At 53.1% G+C, this 19534-nt stretch overlaps 1 protein-coding gene across 3 annotated transcripts in view; it reads right to left on the bottom strand.

Annotated features, from left to right (window-relative positions):
• Nucleotides 1–324: 324 nt before the first annotated feature.
• ZFHX3 (zinc finger homeobox 3) overlaps nucleotides 325–19534 on the bottom strand; it is a 203031-nt gene continuing 183821 nt past the window's right edge. For 2 of the 3 annotated variants that reach the window (XM_019536092.1, XM_019536093.1), the window contains 3 exons: nucleotides 15084–15186; nucleotides 7433–12895; nucleotides 325–2307 (listed from right to left, as the gene is read on the bottom strand). In XM_019536092.1, the coding sequence (XP_019391637.1) occupies nucleotides 737–2307; nucleotides 7433–12895; nucleotides 15084–15186 (7137 nt within the window). In that variant the 3' untranslated portion in view covers nucleotides 325–736. The remainder of the gene's footprint in view (nucleotides 2308–7432; nucleotides 12896–15083; nucleotides 15187–19534) is intronic. The other variant, XM_019536094.1, reaches the window with a different exon arrangement.

Raw genomic sequence — 19534 nt, 5'->3', positions numbered from 1 at the left:
AAAAAACCAATCCTTTTCTGGAACAAAAACAAACAAAACAAAAACCCCCAAAACAAACAAAATTATATATATATATATATTTATATATATACATAGGCTTTCGCGTGTGTGTGTGTGCATATATATATATATACACATGCATGTATATACATACATACACACACATGCACACACACACGCACACGTGTGCATGTGCGAGTGTGTATATATATCTATATATATATAAAAACAATGATTCTGAAAACAGAACAAAGTGTGAGCGATTGACCTGAGAATAAAAAGACATTACATTTCTTTTTTCTTTTAGCAAGCCATTGGTATCTGAATGCTAAGATAGCAAGAAATTTAAAACTGTAACAAGGTGGGCTGCTTTCCCATACAGTGCGTGCCGGCCTCTGCTGTGCTATCAGTGAGGGGCATTATTGAAAAAGGGCAATATACAAGGGGTTTAAGCTCCAAAGACATTAAGGAGGCAGTATAGACTCGTCTCCCAGACCAACAGTACCTTCAAAAGGACAAATGTAACAGCTTTTTTTTAAATTTTTTATTAAAAGGAAAAAAAAAAAAATGTAAAACCCACCGGCATTGTTATATGGGAAAACAACCCACACTTTTTCTTTTTTTCTTTTTCTTTTTTTGGTTAGAAGCTTTGGAATTGCAGTTAGTCTATTTTTGAAATTGGTTTGTTATTAATTTTTTTTTATTTAAATTCATTTTTATTGTTCATCTTCAAAGCTTACAATCTGAAGGTGTCCATTCCTACACTAGTTAGACCACTGTCCTTAGGGCAGCTGGGGTCCTTAGGCCCCTCCACCGGGCTAGCCGGTCCATCTGACTTTTGGCTAAGATCCGTGTCAGACTCCTCCAAATAGTCGTCTGTTGGCATCGAGGGCTGAACCCCTGAGGTGCTGCATGAACTTGAGGTAACCGTTGAAGATGAGGAGAGAGGAGGGAAAGAAGGAGGAGGCGGCTTCCCAAGGGGAGCCCGGGAGACCACTTGGGGCCAAGACTTTCTGGAGGCGTGGGGGGAAGCCGAGGAGGAGGACAGAGAGGGCGGGGGGCTGTCGTTTGTGTGAGCGGCAGACTGCGAGGTAGATGCGGTGCTAGGATCGGGGAGGCAGGCAGAGTGAGGTAATAGACTGGGGTGCTCTTTGGCGTTTCTTGCTGCTCTTGTGATTGTTCGGTGTTTGTGCGGGGCTGACTCGAGATGCTGACTCAGGGCTTCGTCCCCACACACCGTGCTCTCGCACGCCACGCACTGGTACGAGCCGCTGCCCTTGCCGCTGCTGCCAGTGGGCACATGAAGCACCATCTCTTGCAGATTCACCACAGACTGGCCGAAGAAGCAGAGGGACTTCAGGTGGTTGCTGGCCGCCTCCTGGTCGCTGAAGCCCGCCTGGCACTTGCGACAGACCAGCTTGTACTGCACCTTTGGAACAATGAAGGGGTCACACAGGGAGTCCGCACTTTTGCTTTCTGCTTCGGGCTCTTCTTGGGGTTTGGGCAGGAGGGGGGACACCTCACGGGGTGCGTTTTTCTGCTCTTCTTGTTTGGGGGATTCTTTGGCAGGGTCTTTGTCTGGGGTAGCAGCCCCCGCAGGGACTGGGGTTTGGCTTCCTTTGGGCTGTTGCTGCTGCTGCTGCTGCACCTTCTGCTGCTGCTGCTGCTGCTGCTGCACTTGCCGCTGCTGCTGCTGCAATGCCTCCTGCAGGCTCTGCTGATATTGCTGGTACTGCTGCAGCAGGGAGCTGGGGGACAGGCCGAGCAGAGCCTGCGACAGAGCAGGGCTGTAGGGGAACAGGCCTTCCATGCCGTACATGGGCTGCAGGTACCCGCTCTGCAAGGCCCCCGGGATCTGAGGGGCGTAATAGGGAGAAAAGCCTGGGACAAAGTAGGGAAGGAACTGGCTTGTAAGCAAGGTGGTTGGATCTGAATTCAAGGCAGCCTGCAGCGCCTGAAGCTGGGCAGGCTCCACTGCGTACTCCATGGTGGGCAGGGGGGCCGACAGGGTGGCTGCAGGTGCCTCTCCTTTCTCCTTCTTGGGCCCCGCCAGGGAATCTCCTTTCCCTTTAGGTGCCTTCTCCTTCTCTTTAATCTTCTCACTTTCCTTTTCCTTGCGCTGTGGCGGCGGCGGCTGCTGCTGCGGCTGCTGCTGCTGGGGGGCCATGGCCACCGTGGGCTGTGCTGGGGTCGGCGAGCTCAGCGAGGCCGAGGGCTGTTTATTTGGTAATCCAGACGTGGGGAGGCCGGGCGAGGGGACGCTTGCGGTGGGCAGACCCATCAGGTTGGGTTTTGGAGAAGTTAAAGCTAGAGAGAGGGGGAGAGAGAACCGGTGAAACAACAGGCGCGACCGGCGGAAAGCGCGAGGGCCGTGCGGGCGGGCGGGGGACAGGCGGTCGCTGCAAGCAAGGGCAGCCGGCGGCTCCGCTCAGCAACGGCTGCGCTTCTCATCTATTCAGTGCTTTAGAAATGCAAGGCCAGCAAGCCAGCCCGGGGCTTGGGGGCCTTGAGCAAGCCCCGGGGCACCCCAGCAGCACGGGGACCACCGGTGCCCCAGCCATTGGGCAGCACAAGTAGCGTGACACGGACCGGGAGGTGCACGGACGCTGCGGCCAGGGGCCCGCTACCCACCACAGAGCTAAGACAGAGCTGTCTGTCATCTGCCCAATCTCGCGCAGATAGACAATATATTTAGCTGCCTAACACCTGGAACCAGCAGCCTCCTGCCTCCCTCCACCTGACTGGGCAAGGGTCTGACCTGCCTGACCGGGCACCCCCAAACCAGGGGCCGCGTCGGTCATTAAACCAGGAGTGCCGACCCGGCAGCACGGGGCAGGGGTGGCCGGGTGCTAACAAAGGGCGTTTGCCTACAAACCATTTTCAAATACGTGAAAACCTGCAGGGAAGAAGAGGAGGGAAGAGGGAGAGGTGGGACAGGAAAGGAGCAAGGCAGAGCCGAAGAGCGGAGGAGGACACGAGAAGCCCTCTTCATTCCAGCTGCCTTCCTCCGCTGCCGATTTCCAGGCTCTGGCAGATGCCCCCCTCTCCCCGTCTGGCACAACCCACCTTCTTACGGGTACAGAGCGCTGGCAATGGCTCTGCTTTCCTCAGAAATATTCTCACGGATATGAAATGCAGTGCCCCCTCCATAACTTGGATGCTTGGAAAGCCAGGACAGACCAACGCCTGCTAGCTGGGAGCTCCTGGAGAGCGTCCAAAAGTTCAGCGAGCAATCAGCCAGGGGAAACGGGCGAGGGCAGCAAGAGCAGCAGCACTTGCATTGTAACTTGTGCATTCGGGCTATGAAGAGTAAACGTTTGCTGTGTCCAGCCACAGGCCCGGCGAGGCACGTGGAACAGGAAGACCTTTCCACAGCGCGACACCTGCTCACTGCCAAAGCACCCTGCCTCGTTAGCCAGCCAGTCCAAACCGAGAACAGTTAGTAGGTGGGGTGGTGAGAAAACCCCCACGCTGAACGGGCTAGAAACCCTGACCGCCAGGAAGGCAGGAGCACCAAGCTACACCCCTTCCCCTCACCCACCCACCGCTCCAGGCTAGCACCGAGTGGCGGATGCCTCCACTTCCAAAGGCTGGGCATTGCCACATGCCGAACAGCCACGGTGCAGTCTCGCGTCCGTGCTTCCTGAGCTAATGCCCCTGCCGGTACCGTGCCTACTGCGCTGTGGACTCTGCAGCCACAACTCCCATCCCACATCCCTGACCCGCTGGTCTCTGCGACAGGAACCACCATGCACTCGGGGGGCGGCAGCGACACGGGGCACGTTACTGGGCAAGAAGAAAAGGAACGGACCCTGCCAAAGCCGCCGTAAGAGACAGGCCGTGGCTGCTCTGGGCGCGGCCCATGCCATGCTGTGGTGCTGAGGGCACTGCTTGCTTTCTCAGCACTGGACCAGTCAAAGGGACTGGGTGAACGAAGACATGATGCAGGGGACCCCGTTCATGAGGGATATGACGAGAGGGCTCTCTGCCCCGCTCGGTGCTGAACGCTCCTGTTCTCTGCCCCGTCCCAACCAGGAGCTATGCCCAGGCCCCTCAAGGCATGACGTCGTTTTTCCTCTTCCCGTTTTGGTGCTGGCCAAACAAATGCTCCCACATGTGCCTTCCTGAGAGTCACTCTGCCCAGGACCAACTTTGTCCCAGTTCACGACCCAGGCAGGGAATGCCAGGTTTCAACGACAAGGACATCTCCACCGCAAGCCAGCGGCATACACGCAGCTCTGAGCACTGGGGCTAGAAGAACAAGTTCTCCCACAACTGCCTACTGCAAGGGCTTCTTTCACCTTTCTTTTGAAGCAGATGGCATTGTCTGCTATCAAAGACAGTGCACAGGACTAGAAAGACCTGTCTTTGACCCAGGCTGAATGTTCCTGTGCTTTCATTTTGTTCCCTGCAAAAAAGATTAGACTAAAGCTGGCTGAACATTCATGTGAAAGCTAAATGAATTTGCCTAGATTCGCTGCTCTTCTGGCTGCATCGTGGCAGCATTCAACTATTACTTGTGTGGGCCCTTGCAGGGAGTTTCCTGAAAGCCTTCTTACCATAAGCCAGACTCTGAAGGTTAAACTCATCCGCCGAGGACACAGGAGTAACTACCTGTGCTTTCTGCGACATACCACAACTCAGGTAACGAGAGTACGAGACATTTGCAAAAAATCTCACTGGAACATTTATGACAAGCAGGCAAGAGAGAAAAGAACCCCACTGTCACTTTGTGGGCAGAATACAAGCTGAAAAAAGGCAAAGTGTGCTGAATAAGTTACTCACAATCAATTATTCACTCAGCTCACATACTCGTAGCAAAGCCCTTCTAGTCACCGCGGTGGTTCCCTTCCGAGGCAGCTCTAGAAAAAAAAGGGACCCCATTTCCTGCCCAAAATATAGCTCATTTGTCCTCCTGGGTGGCTACTTGGATGTACAAAACAAGGTGGCAGCCATCATTTCTGAGGCGGGTATAAGACCCTCTTGTCCTTCGGCATTTTCTCCAGAGTGAAAAAGATAAAAATAGCTAAGTACCTATGTAAGGCCCTAAACTCAACAAGCTGGAAGAACACAAGGTTGTTGAACTGAGGGTCTCGTCTACACAAGGGTTTTCCCCCTCCAGATTCCCACTGGAGCTAGCAGAAGTGGGAGTGCTGCTTCAGGCAAGGTGCTAGCGTCAGCCGTCCTCCCAACCACTGTTCCCACCACGGATGGAGCAGGAAAGTGAGTCTACTGTGAAGGAGGCTGGAGAGGACAACGCCGACCCTATCTATACTCCTTGTAGCAGTTGGTCTATCCAAGTTATAGCTGTGCAAAAGTCAACACTTTATCCAAAGGTCACAGCTTTTTTGCCTTTCGAAATACTTTAGTCCCATCTAAGTAGCAACTGACTGCTTCTCACATGCAGGGTCGGTAGCTTCATCCCCACTGGGGCTTTGGGAAAAATAAAGACAAAGCTGCAGATCGAACTGAAAATCTTAAAAAAAAAATACGGCTGTAATTTAAGTACTACCACTTTGTATAAGGTGGGTTGCAACAAGATCTGCAACCCAGACTCTCCTGGCCATGGTAATGGGCACTGAAAATGAGACCATCGGCAGGAGGGGTCATCAAGAGAAGGGTCCCATGGGCTCCAAGATTCCCCCTTGTAGGGATGGAAAAAGCCAAATTCAAGTTCCAAGCATCAGCAAACCCTGCGCGGGAGGACAGCTACATGCAAGAGCTGTAAGAGTAGTTCCAGCAAGGCCACGGCAGGCTCCAAGACTGGTGAAGCAGACCACGACCAGGACCAATCTGTTGTGTGGCCAGAGAGAGGGCAGAGACCCAAGCCAATGCCTCTGCAACTGAACTGGGAGGTTTTCTGGATGTTGGCAGGACTGCCTCAATGTCCTGAGGAAAAGATCGACTTTTATTAGATGTTTAGGATTGTGAATCCAAAAAAAGATGACAAAGCCGGTAGGGAAATACGTATCGGGCTTAGCCAGCCAGCATCTGTGCCATCAGGGGAACCACCCAGCTGCTTTCACAGGGGAAAGTTCAATGTGCAGGTGTAAGAAGGACGCGTTCTCGAGGGTAAGGAGGAGTGGGAAAGGGAGCCCTTTCCTGCAGCCCAAGAGAAAGGGGCTTGCTGGGCATTTTGGCTCCTGAACGTAACCTCTGGTCCCGTGTCTTTGCTGTAACAGATGTTGAGTTCTGACGAGACCCCATCTGTTGAGGCCCCAGAGTCCAGGGAAGTCACACGCGTGCTAATGCACTCTCTATCACAGGATGGCTAATGGCAGCACTGCTGGATGCTGGTCCATCCAGAGACCTCGTGGCTGGGGTGGATCCTCAGCCGGCGCAGCCTGTCTCTGCTTCCCTTGGGAGCTCCTTTACAAAGGAGGGTCTTCCCTTCCTGCACCAGGCTGCGACGTCTAGGAAGGATTGGCAGCCATGCTGTTTGTGCCTGGCGGACCCCCTTTTGGGGATCCCTTACTCGTGCACAACCAGAGACGCTCGTAAGATCAGCTTCTGGAGCAAATCTTTTGGTTCTTTGGCCCTTTTGAGAAAACACCAGCTTCTGCAGGGAAACATTTTCCCCAAGAAGCATGACCTCCACTGTTCGTGCCCGTCTTCAGCAGGCCAAGAGGAAGAGCAGTTGCACCTGCTGTCTGAGACGCCTGAAGCAAGCCTGAACATGGCTCAAGTATCTAAAGTTTCAAAAGAACTGAATGAAGTAGGAAAATAATCTGTATATTTTCTGTCTAATTAACAACAGACTGAACTGAAAAGGGATGTTTGTTCCCCACCTGCTCCAACTGGCAGAGGGGGAGGGATGTTCCTAGTGTTGATCTGTTGAATATAGGACACAAGAGAACAGTGCTGGCCCTTTCATAGCCAACTATTGCTCAAAACGGATCACTGGCCATGCAGCCACGCAAGCAACGGTTACTGCAGGTTACCATAAAGACAACAGCATGCGCAAGACCTCCAGATTGCCCATCACCTTTTCTCCTACACATCTGTATCATTAATAAAGCATCTGCAGTGTAATTGGGAATTGGAGGCGAGTAGAACATGAACTGAATTTTCTATCAAAAGCAATGACACAAGGAACAGTGCACTGAGCGTGCTACCCCTGTTCAGACACAACGCAACAAAGACCTCAGCTTCCAAGTTTCCTTGAGGATGCTGCAGAATTTATAGCGTGTGCCAAGCGGCCCTGGAGCCGTGGCTCCCAGGGGCTGGAGAGAACCAGGCTGCGGCTGCTAGAGCGCCTGGCTTAGGGAATCAAAGGTACAGTAACTTTGCCTTGTGCCCTGCTGATGACACTGTGGACTGGAGCATGGTAAGCCCGATTTCAGACATTTCTGTGGAAATGTCCATTGTGCCACAGGCGCACACTAGGGAAAGCTACACGTCTGCGCAAGGAGACGACTGCTCCGGCACCCACCTGTGTTGGATGGAGTGAAGCCTGGCAAGGACGGGCTGTTGAGGCCTGGGAGCAAGACGGGAGGGATGCCCTGCAGTGCCGGGTACGCAGTAGGAAGGTTCAGAGCTTGCAGAGGGGTATTATCAAACATGCCCTGCTGCTGAGCTGCCAGACCAAGAACCTCATTGGCTTTCTTGATCCGGTCCAACTCCTGCTGAGCCATCAACTGACGTACGGTTGCTGGGTCAAAGTACTCCTTCTCCTTATCCAACTGGCTTCCAATGGTTTCTTTAACTTTGGAGATATGCTGTTGAGAGAAGATATGGTCACGTACAGACAGCCGAGCGCTGTACTTGATGCCACACAAAGTGCACTCTGTTTTGGGTCCCTCATAACTTGTTTGGTTTATGCCAAAATGCTTGGCCATGCTGAGCTTGGATTTCTTCTCCTTGGCCCTAGCATTCTGGAACCAGACCTGAACAACTCTCTTTGGCAGTCCAATGTCATTGCCCAGGACCTCACACTCCAGCATGGTGGGTGTCCTGTAGTCATTAAAGCATGACTTCAGAACCTTGAGCTGGAGATTAGTCATCTGAGTGCGAAAACGCTTCTGCCCTGGCCGATCCCCGCTCTCTCCAGACTTGCTGGCCGAACCACTTGCACCGGGGCTGGGTGAGCAGGGGTCTGCAAGGCTGGATGTTTCACTATAGTCCACAGTACCTTCATTATCGTACTCTTTGCTGTAAAAGCTGGGAGCTGGGCTGACTAGGCCAGAAGACAACCGATCTTCATACTCAGACATTGCTATCATGGCAGCCTTTGTCAGACCCTCGCTGGGTCCTGATGTTGATTTGGTTTCAGTTGCAATCCCCGTGGCACTATCGTTGTCTGCATTGCCTTCGTCTCCAGTTGTAGTGTCTGTGATCGCAGTGTTGACAGAAGAACAGTCGTCATTGTCCAGCTTCGTTTGGTCAAAACTCAGGTTAACCGAGGACATGGAGGGACTTTCGAAGTCTTCTATCCCTTCTACCTTAATGGAGGACGGACTAAGCAGCGTTCTGGGCGACAGCTCCATGCTTTTGTTCACCGGCGAGAGGGGAACACCCTGACTGTCGCTGCCAGTTGGCGGCATGTGGGAAAAGCTGCTTGCTCCATCAAAGATGTCTCCCTTCATTTGGAGCCCCCCGTCACAGTCTAAAAGCATAGCAGACAGAGTCAAGTTGTAGCCAGCTCTCTTGGCCTCATGCCAATGACGGGATCGGATGTGCGCTTCCAGAGCCGTCTTGGCTTTAAAGAGCGCTCGGCAGAAAGGGCAGCGCCTGTGGGCTTGGGCAGGCCCCACCGCTCTGAACTGTCCCTTCCTTTCCCGGGCTCGCGTGTTCTGAAACCAGACCTGCACGACGCGCTTCTTCAAGCCCACTTCGTGTGCAATGTGATCCAACATCTTCCGCGTTGGGTTGGAGTCCAGCAAGTACTTCTGGTAAAGGATCTCCAGCTGTTCGGGGGTAATCGTTGTCCTCAGCCGCTTGTCTCGCTGAGGCTCTTCTCCCCCCGTCCCGCTGTCGTTTTCCCCGGGGCTTGCACTGGCCTTTTCCTCCAGCTTTCTCTTCAGCGTGTTCATTGTAGATGTTGGTGTTGAAGGCGAAGTGGCCGAGCTGGCTGGAATCTGAGGCAGGGCTCCCGATAACAGCTGGCTCGCAAGTAGTGGATTACTGGGGTCAAAAAGCATGAAAGGCATATCTAGCGTCCTGTCCAGGAACTGGGGGTGTATAAACTGGTTCTGTGCACTCAGAAAATGAAGCTGCTGATGCTCCTGCCAATGCTCGAAGGAAGGGAAGGCCAGTTTGCACTGGTCACACTGGTATGGGATTAATTGAGGAGGTAGGTTTGCCAGCTGCTGAGGGGTAGACGTATGAAGGGGCTTGAGGGAAAGATGCGAGAGCTGAGATGGGCTTGGACTCGATGGAGGCAAAGAGCACTGGGGTGTCTGTGGGAGGGGTGGCTGTTGCTGTAATGAGCTGGGGGAGGATAACTGAGAGAGCTTTTGGTGTGTCAAACTGGTCTTCTGTTCTCCTTGGTCCTGCTGCTGCTGAGGCTCTTGCTTTGGTTGCACTTGCTTCTCTTGAGTTTGGTTTTGCTGTGTACTGGGAGGTTCAGGCTGCTTTGGTTTCTCATCTGTAGCTTCTGTAGCTTTACAAGTATAGGTGGAAGAGTCCTCCGCCTCAGTGGTGAGCTGTAAGAAAGCTGAAGAGGTTGCATTAGCGGCGGAGGTTGGGGTGCTATACGCTTGCGAGGGCATCGGCGTGCTGCAGGAGGAGCTGGTCGGAGTCAAGAGCTCCGTTGCGTCCATCGAGTCTTCGTTCTGGCTGTCGTCCTGTCCATCCTCATCCTCATCTTTGTAACAAAGCTTCTTCTGGTGTTTGATAAGATCAAAAATGCGCTGAAAGACTAGACTGCACTTTTTGCACTGGTAGTTCAAGTTGCTCGTTCGAATGTATCTGTCGTTCGTCAGCTCCCGCCGTTCCCCGTCTTTGCCTTCTCCCTGATTCTCATAGTTTTTCCTAGCTTTCTGGCGGGCGTTCTGGAACCAGACCACTATAACGCGCGTAGGGAGGTTCAGCAAGTTAGAAAGTTGCTCGAATTCATCATCCTTTGGATAAGCATTGGCATCGAAGAAGTCCTGCAGCACCCGAAGTTGGTAATCTGTAAACCGTGTCCTGGAGGACCGCTTGCTACCCCAGTACTCCTGCTTCTGAGGCTCAGGAGAGGGAGGTCGCGAGTCGATCTTCAGCTCTTCCAGACTGGTAATGGGAGGGTTGCTGAAGTTGTAGGGGGAATCTTTGTTGCGCTGGCGTTCTTTGAACAGGGTGTTTCTGAACCAGTGCTTGATCACTTTCTGTGGCAGCCCAGACTTGTCAGCCATCTCTTTGATCTGCTCCTCACTTGGGGAATTGTTGATATCAAAATACTGCCGAAGCACTCGGAGCTGGTCATCTGTGATGCGAGTGCGCGGCCTCTTGTTCTGCTGCTGCTGGAGGAGGCTGGGGTTCAGCTGGTGCTGGTAGAGCTGGGCCAGGTCTGCCGGCAGAGGGTCTACCGGCCCGAGCTGGGGTGGCAACTGAGCAGGCAACGTTTGCAGCGGCATCGTTTGCATCATCAGTGGAGAAAAGATGGGCAGCTCCATTGGCATGGAGAGCTGGGTGAGCGGCACAGACGGCTGAGCTGGTGCAATCGTCGGAGGGGTTATCGGCGGGGCGGAGGCTGGAATGGTTGGAGTGGAAGCTGGCTGCGGCGGTGCTGGAGGGAGCGGGGGCGGCGGCGGGGGGGGCGGCGGCGGGGGCTCTGGCGTCTGGGGCCGCAGGGGATACAGCTTATCGTAATGCTCTCTGTACTGCTTGGCAAATCTCTCCAGCTGCTTGAAGGGGAAGTAGTGTTGGTGCACGTGCTCTTGGTGGCTCTTCAGAATGAGGATGTTTGAGAAGAACTTGCCGCACGTGTCGCACTCCAGCTTTTCCAAGTTCTCGCCCTGCTCCGTCTTCCCGTTCTTCTTCTGCACCTTCTGCTTGTTCTCGTTGTACTGAATGACCAGCTCGAAGCCGAAGTTCTCCAGCAAGGCTTTGGTAGCGTTCCCTCTTGCATCAGAGGCGATGCGTGGGGGCAGCAAAGAGGGCTCTGCGCTGGTGCCCGGCGCAAAGTCCTTCTTGTCTTTGGGCTTGAGGCTGTCAGGCAGAGGCTCCTTGGACCCTGAGCTGCTGTCCACCCTCTCCGTGCTGTCCCTCTCCCTCTGGCTTTCTTTCTCCTTCTCCTTCACGATGGATTTGTTCTTCTTCTCCGAGTGCTGGCTCTGCTGGACGAGGACCGAGTGAGACTGCGAGAGGGAAAGCTGCCCTTGCTGCTGCTGCAGTATCTGTGTGTGGCTCTGCTGGGGGAGCTGGACCTGAGCCTTCAAATCCTCCAGCAGACTCGGCCCACTACCCGTCAGCGTCAGCGCCCCGCTGGTCACAGGCAGACTGACTTCAGGGCTGAGCTGGAACTCGGCGCTCGGGATGTAAAACGGGAAGAGAAGATGCTGCTGCTGCTGCAGCTGGAGCAGGGTCTCCGTGGTCATTGGGAAGTGTGGCAGCAGAGTGGGGTTGAACAGCTGGGACTGCAGGAGGGCAGCCTGCTGCTGGAGCTCTTGTTGCAGGTGGGCCTGGACTTGGGCTTGAGCCTGTGCCAACGTCTGAGCTTGCTGCTGCTGCTGCTGCTGCTGCTGCTGCTGCTGCTGCCTGGATGCAATCATATCCGCCAGCTTCTTCCGGTTTACCTCCTTGGGCTCAGAAGGGGAGATGTTGGCGCTAATGGGGTTGCTTAAAGGTGGGATTCCCACGTTGTCACTGGATACCTGGTTGAGCAAGCTGGGGATCGGTGCTGTGGCAGTGTTACTGGTGTTGGTGGTTGTGAAGGCGTTGGAGCTACTAGTGTTCACTGGGCTCGGTGTGGATGAGCCCAGAGAGATACTACTGCTGCTGCTGCTCCCAGTGTTACCAGCTCCGTTACTATTGCCACTGCCACTGGCTGCCTCCAGTTTGGCAGCCCGGGCCTTGGTCTGGTGCAGGACAGACCTCATGTGGATCTCCAGGGTGGAGCTCTGGCTGTAGGCCACGTTGCAGGTGTTACACTTAAAAGGTTTGTTGTCTGGGCTGCTGGTAGGTTCGGGCTGCCCAGTAGCAGACTCCTGGAGGGCTCGTTTCAGTTTATGCAAGTGAGAAACTGAATTGTAATGGACCAAAAGAATGTTCTTTTGTGTGAAAGACTCCTTGCAAACTGTGCACTTGTAAGGGCGAGATGGGTCCAGAAACTTCTCCATGGTGAAGTTAGGACCTTTCCTGAAGGGCAAGGCCCTCTTTGGCTCCGAGCCAGAGTCTTCTTGCACTGATCCAGAATCGCTGCCAGTAGGACTTTGTTTATCTTCCAGGTCGCTCTCCTCCTCCTTATCCTCCTCCACAATTATAGTGTGGTCTTCCGCTAGCGAGGGATCACCCATTGCCAAGAGGTCTCCATTCACCAGAAGCCCTCCGTAAAGCTGCTGAATATCTGCTTCGCTCAGCTCCAGGTGACTGGTCTCCAGGTGCTTCTTCAGAGCTTGGAAAGTCCGGAAACTGCGCTGGCAAAGACAACACATTGTGGCTGCTCTGATGACATGGTATTGAGAATGGAGCTGCAGCTTCTCAATGGTTTTGAAGGCCAGGCTGCACTGGTTGCAACGGTATTTGTAGACGTGCCGGTCGGACACTGGCAGTTGTGGCCGTTTGGCATGAACCTCATTGAAATGTGTCTGGAGGGCTGCTGAACTTTTGAACACCTGGTTACACCCCTTCTTCCAGCACAGGAAGCCAGAGTCCTCTCTGGTGGAGCTCTGATCGGCAGAGGCCGACTTGGGGTCCCCGCCGTGCTCTGTGTTCTCAGCCGACAAGAGGCTCTTTCCCGACTCCTCGCAGGTCTCTGAAACAGAACAAAAGAGGAAAAGGATGAAGAGGTAGCAGGAGAATATCTGCAGCCGTGCAGACCAGGCTCATCTCGGCCAGGAGTCTATGATCTCCATAACGATCGCACGCCTATTTCTTGATTTGGATTCCGATCTGTTACTTCCTCTGCCCTGACCATGAATAGAGGCTTTTCCTATTGCCACAAGGACTTTTAGGTGGGGGTCACAGACTGCTCATTTGCTCGTTGGCAAACTGGCGGGCACCAAAACATTATCCCCAAGCAGGACAGAAGTTATCCCTAATATTTTTCCTGTATTTTCATTTTTGAACTTCATCCCCTTGATGCTATTCCCCCCGCTGCCAATTCCATGCAATTTCTCCTCCTGGTTATTCTTCCTTTGAATATCTAAATCTTCCTCATAAATTAAGCTGTCCAGCCACCCAATGAGCTCCATCACTTTTCCCTGATGCCCTTGCCGTTGGCCACAACCTTTGGGATGAGAAAGTGCCCAGTTCCAACACAATAACCAGGGCACGGCTCTGCCAACGTTGCAAAGAAAGGAAATTCCTCAGACCTGCAGAAGAATGCGCTGCACTCAGAAACTTGCATCCTAACCATGCAGCTGGTCTGATAGAAGATAGCACTCACAAATATTCTTGCCTCAGAGAGGGAACGAAAATCGGTGGCTGCCGGACAGACTTCACTGAAGGCTACTGTGGCCGGAGGGAGATTCAGGTCCGTGGGAAGAGAATACTGCACCACCTTTCTGCCGGGCTCTAGGCAGAGCGGTCTTGCCAGGACAGGCAGGGCTGCTGCACTGGCACGTGGTGAAAACAGGATCTGATGAACCAGCGCGTTTCTAGCTGCTCCAGCTAAGACAATAGTGTCCACGCAGAACTGAGCTGGCTACCTGCAAACCCTGTCTCACAAAGGAAGGGACAGTTGTCTAAATCTCAAATTTCCTTCTAGACTTCTCTCTCTGGGAGCCCTTCATCAGCGTCTTCTACCCTGTTGGGACTCCGGCCAGAGACTATTATCACCTCCCTCCTGGAGTTTAGAAGTTTCTGCATAGGCAGCTCAGGACATCACTATCCTTTTCTTGGAGCCATGTAACACTGAACGCTCCGGTCTAATTAGGTGGCTGCTATCACAAATAGGGCAACACAGTGCCAGGGTAAAAACCGCCAAGGTAGTTCTGGGCTGGATATGCAGCTGCAACTTGAGAGCAGCAGTGCAAACTTCCCTGAATTGCCTTGCTTATGAATCTCAGCCACGATTGGGAGAGACCACGCCTCAGTGACAAGGTCCGCAGTTCATTCCCCGTGGCCCAATTAGCCTTTGGCCTTTTCACCGACTCGTCCTAAGAGGGTGCTGAGTGGCTGCTGTGGTGATGCGAACACCTGGACTCTATTCAGGTCACATATGCCTAGAAGAGGAGGCAGATGGCTAAAAGCCTGGTGCTGCTGAGCCGTCACCAAGCAGAAATGCTAAGCAGCTTCCGTGAGGTCAACCGACCGACTTCAGATCCACACCAGACAGGGCAGAAAGCACCCGGCCCAGGACGGGGCGAGGCGACCGGTGTAGCGGGTAAACAGCTGCCGATCTCACTACCAGCCTCGGAGCTCTCCAGTCCCTCAGTTTTAATTTGTTTTAGCTCCTGTTTTTAAGGAAGCTGGACCCTCTTCTCCAGGGCTACTGGCTCTGCATCTGTGCTCCAGATGAGCAGGGCTCGACAAAAACCTTAAGGGGTGACTTTAAGCTACTTCCCCACTATCCCGATTTGGAGTCATCTGAGCCAGGACATGGCACCAAGCTGAGCAGCCTGAAGACGGCTCTCCTGCGCGCGGGCTGCCCGTGGGTGCTCGGGGCTGTCTGGCAGCTGGGGCCCAGCCGGGTGCAGCGGCGCCCCGGTCCACACCTTGGTCACATAACAACCCAGCCCAGACAGAGCAAGCAGCACTAGGCGGAGCCGTGAATCAGGCCCTCAGACACGGGGCTCGTGATCCGAGTCCCCTTCGGACCCAAGCATGTGCCGTCCATCTCTCAGACATCCTGCCCTCGGCACTTGCTTCCTTCAGTACGAGTGAGCCACAGGCACGTGAACTGCTCGGGCGAGCAACAACACCGAGGACTTTGCCTCCCCATGCACACGCCAGCCAGAAGAACATGATTCATCTAACACCGGCTTCATACAGACACTAACCAGGCTGCTTCCCCGTCTCTTCAGCGTTGGGGTTCCCATCTCTTTCTGGAGTGGATGCTGGAAGAAACATACTGCTGGGCATCATCACCTCAGGTGTCGTCACCTGAGGATGGGGGTAGAGAGAAGAAAAACAAAAATAGGAACACATTTAAAAATCTTTAAGCAGCAAAATTAGGCTCCAGCACTGCAAAGCCAGAGGTGTCACTTTTCATAGCTCACTGAAGACTTGTGTTTATTAGACAAAGCTTGCGTCAGTCAAAAGTGTTTCTACAGTTGCATTCTGGACATAATTAGCACTACACACTTGAAGAATAATCTTATTATTAATATTTTTTCTTTATGCAGAATCCAGACTTTGATCACTGACAATGTTTTGTCATGGGCTGTGAAACTTCTTGTGCAACCAATTAGGTAGATAAGTTGAAAGGCCCACCTTAAGCTGCTGAAAACATAATAAGGCCCCTAATTAAATCATACCTCGTAAAGTACACTGTAATCTTGAACTAGGGAGCATTGCAGCACTGTTTTCAAAGTGTACTGATGCAGGAAAAGGAGGGGCATGAGAAAGGAAAAGTACAAATAAGGAAAAAGATGACAAGAGAAAGGATGAATAAGGAAAGACTCAAAGGAGACAGCAAACTGTCTGCAATACAGAAAGCTTTCTGTAACCCTTTACAGGCTTTGATTGATGGCAAAAAACCCTGAAGCTTCCTCTTGGCTTTCTTCAAGATTGTACTGGAAAGCTGCATCACCATTATCAGCCCATGATTCGAAGGCTAAGGAAATGGTGCGTTTGGATGCTCCAGTTCCAAGCCTGAGATGCTGAAGGAGCCAAGTTTTCAGTCTCAACAGATGAAGCCCCTTAACAGGATCTCAGGCTTGGCCCCCACAAAACATCCGCCACTTCTGAGCACCCGGCCCACAGTCCGCACTGCAATCGAGACCAGGCAGCAGCTACCCCCTGCACCAGGTGCCAGCATCAGTCTGAGCAGCCTCCTGCAGAGCAAGCTGCTCGTCGGCCCCTGCGGCCCCGCCGCACCGACTCAGGAGACGGGTCTAGAGCTGTTAACGCTCCCGACCACACAGCAGCACGCGCACTTCATCATGAGTGCCAGAAAATAATCCTGGAGCTCTGACGGGCTGTGAGCTTCCTCCCACCTGCCAAGGGGACACTCTTGCCATCCCTGGGCTCGTGGTCTCCTGCTGGTCCAGCTACAGATGGCTAAAAAAGCAAGGCCGAGTGAGACTGCAATACTCCATTTTGTTTACCTGTGGAAAGAAAAGGCTCCCCTCCCCTCCCCTCCAAGGTATTCAGGGGATGCACCGCATAGGTTAAGCGATGAGTTGAGGGCACAGAGATGGTAGATTTGGACGACCTGTGAACTGTTAGCAGGCTGCAGCTGAAAGACTGAACACCTCTAAACAGGACTTGGGGTCTTTCTACCTGCACTGGTGCAAGACCCGCATCGTGGGGCCCAGTCCTGCCGTGGTGAAAGGAAACAGGAGCCAACCCGCAGAGTCGCAGACACAGAGGTCTGAGCGGAGGGACCGGGACGGCAGGCAGCCTGGCCAAGGTGTGCTGCGAGCCGCGCTCGCTGCTAGAGCAGGTGCAGAGCAGGTGAGCGAGGGAGCCACCAGCGCAGCCATTTGTGCTCCAGGCATCTGGACCCTCATGAAAAGGCACCTGCCGCTGCCAAAATCACATAGAAAGGGGCTGAGAACACCAAACTCAACCCACCTTTTTTCCCAGCAGAAAGCATTCAGATGGCTGTGGGTAGTGAGTCACCAAGAAGTGAAAGGCCACTGATTAATTTATAGTAACCAAACACCAAGAAGGGGGAACGAGGTGGGAAGCAGAAAGGACAGACAGAAAGAGGAGCTGTCCCTCTCGGTTTTATCAGCAGGGAAAGTGCTTTCCCAGATCTTTAGGAATTATGAAAAATAAATTATGAGAAATTAACGCCCCCCCCAGCAGAGTAGAAAAAGAATAAAATTATCTAACACCTCAACTGCACATCATTATAGAAAACTGTGGGCTTTTTATACGCATTACAGTAAGGCAGTCATCGCTACTAACAGACTCAGTACGATGGATCAGTAATTGTTTTCATACACTTTAATTAGAAAAACTCAGATGGCTATGAATAATAATGGAAAAGAGAGACTTTTGCACTTGAAAGGTTGAAGTCAATCAAGTGTGAATGACGGCAAAAAAGAAAAAAAAAAAGACACCAATTCATCAGGCCTCTGTTGTCTCGACGCGTCTTTAATCATAATTCCTGATTGGGATTCAAGAAGGCAGTAAGCAGCGGTTCTTTGTCTGCCTTCACCTTCCGTCAATTAACTCTCCCCGAAATATAATCATCAACCCCACATGCTCCTCTGCATCTTAATCCAGGCCTCCAAACCCAGAAGTCCTGCCCTATCTGTGTTTAAGTAATTACCTTTATCTACCTGCATCTCCGTAGCAGAGCTCAGCCCCTGCGTCTCCTCCCACCCTCCCTCCACCAAAAAACAAGTGGAGGTAAATGAAACTGGTGCAGGCAGATGATTCCCCAGAGGCAAACAGGCAAAAGCCTGGAAGAGCACAAAGACATTCCAGATGTGCACGTAAGGCGCCTACAGGTGTGCCAGAAAACCATGCACGGGGGTCAGTGGCCAGAGGTGCTAAAAGCGAGGGTCTCTGTGTGGCTCCAGGCCCAGTCGCCCCCCTTCAGTCACCGACAAAGTTAGCACACTTGAGCTAGCGCCCCCCCGTGCCCAGCCAGTCTCACTGGGCAAAGGAGCTGCCCGAGCAAGAACAGTGAGAGGGTCGCACACTGCCCTGGTCACTTCTGTAAGGCTCCCCCTTCCACCGCTTTGTCTTTTTACACTGTTAACCTGAGGAGCAGGGACAGGCTCCCTCTGTGCACGCACACGTGGACGCGTGCATGGGAAGTACCTAGGACACTGCAGCTGCTTCTGGAGCAGACGTGAACAGGAGAACTGCACGGTGCCGCGTGCTGGCTGACAGCCTCACATGATCCCGTGATCATCCGGACCCCACATTATGTGATGTATGACACACTCATGACATATTTAAAGAGAGAGAGAGTTGCATTTACCCCCAGTGCAGGGTAAGCTCACTCAGGTGTAGGTCTCACGCAGTCACAGCTCATCACTTCCCTGGGCAAGCCAGAGGAAGACCGCGACTTGGGTATCGGCTCTCCCTGGTCCCCAGTGCTGCTCTGCTCCATTTAAGACTGCTTTCGCACATCCACAACATGCAAGCCCATATGAGCCATTAGTAACAGCAATACACAGGATATAGGCTGTGTAGCTGTGTCAGCCTGTTCTAACCACAGACCTTACTTATATTGTTATTTACGATACCAAGAGCCTCAGTCGGGGAGCTGTGCAAGGCGCTGCAAAGCAGAGCAAAAAGAGAGTCCTTGTCCCAAAGCGCTTGCAGCTTCTCTCCACTCCCTTCACCGCCTGCCTCAGTTCTTCCCCACACTCCGTTTGCCACACTGGACACAGACCATGGTGCCCTGGGCTGGGGCAAGTGGTGGTCTGTGCTGTCAGGCAGCAGGCACGAACCTTTAGGCTCTAGAAAATAACTCTCGAGTTCCTAACCTGACTGCAGCCTGCAGGAGCCACGGCACATGTCCCGGAGGAGCACATGCTAACATTTCCCAGGTCTCTCAGAGGTCATCCTTCCATACAATGCTATTGAGCAGGATATGAATGGTCCCCTTGAGCTGGGTCACTCTCTTGACCTCCCTGTCTGAAGCGAGGAATTTTTGTATAATAGAAATTAAAGATGGGGAAGAGCCGTCAGGTCACCCTCTCCGTTCTCGCCGCCAGCGCAGACTTGCTGCATGAATGGGAAGATCGGGCTAGCTCCATTTCCTGGCAGGTTAAATCTGCACCTCGGCAGCTAGGATGCAGCACATACAGAGCTCGGAGTTCGGAAAACCTCAACGTAACAACACTCACGCACACGCGGCGCCCTTCCCTTGGAAGCGCTAAAGGCCCCTTTACCAGCCAGAGCAACAAAACTGACTCCTAGGTAAATTCACAGAGATGCAGCCACTCTTGGGGTGGCAGCAGCAAAGCCGCAGAAATCACGACATAACTGTGAGGAGAGGGAAATGTCAGTCAGAGGCTGGGGTCTGCCCCTGCCTGTCTTAAATATCCCCTGCAACCTGGGGGTGCGTTTGCTCCTCCGTGGGGAGACTCCGGCAGCTGCTGGAAGGACGAGCCCTGCTGAAACGGACAGGCAGGCGAGGGACCGTGCCGTGGGATCCAGGTGCTGGCGCGTGGGGCTGGGTGCAGCTAGTGCCCTGCCAGCAGTGCTGGCTTTGCTAAATGGCAGCGAATCATTGCTCTCTCACGTTCCCCCCGCTGCCGAGCTCCCTAGGCTTCAGCAAAGCACCTCGCTTGGGTTTTTAGACAGCCCCGATCCATCC

This window comes from Crocodylus porosus, unplaced genomic scaffold, assembly GCF_001723895.1.
Source record: "Crocodylus porosus isolate Cpor-Errol unplaced genomic scaffold, CroPor_comp1, whole genome shotgun sequence".
Classification (NCBI taxonomy): domain Eukaryota; kingdom Metazoa; phylum Chordata; order Crocodylia; family Crocodylidae; genus Crocodylus; species Crocodylus porosus.
This window is presented reverse-complemented; position numbering and strand designations above follow the sequence as displayed.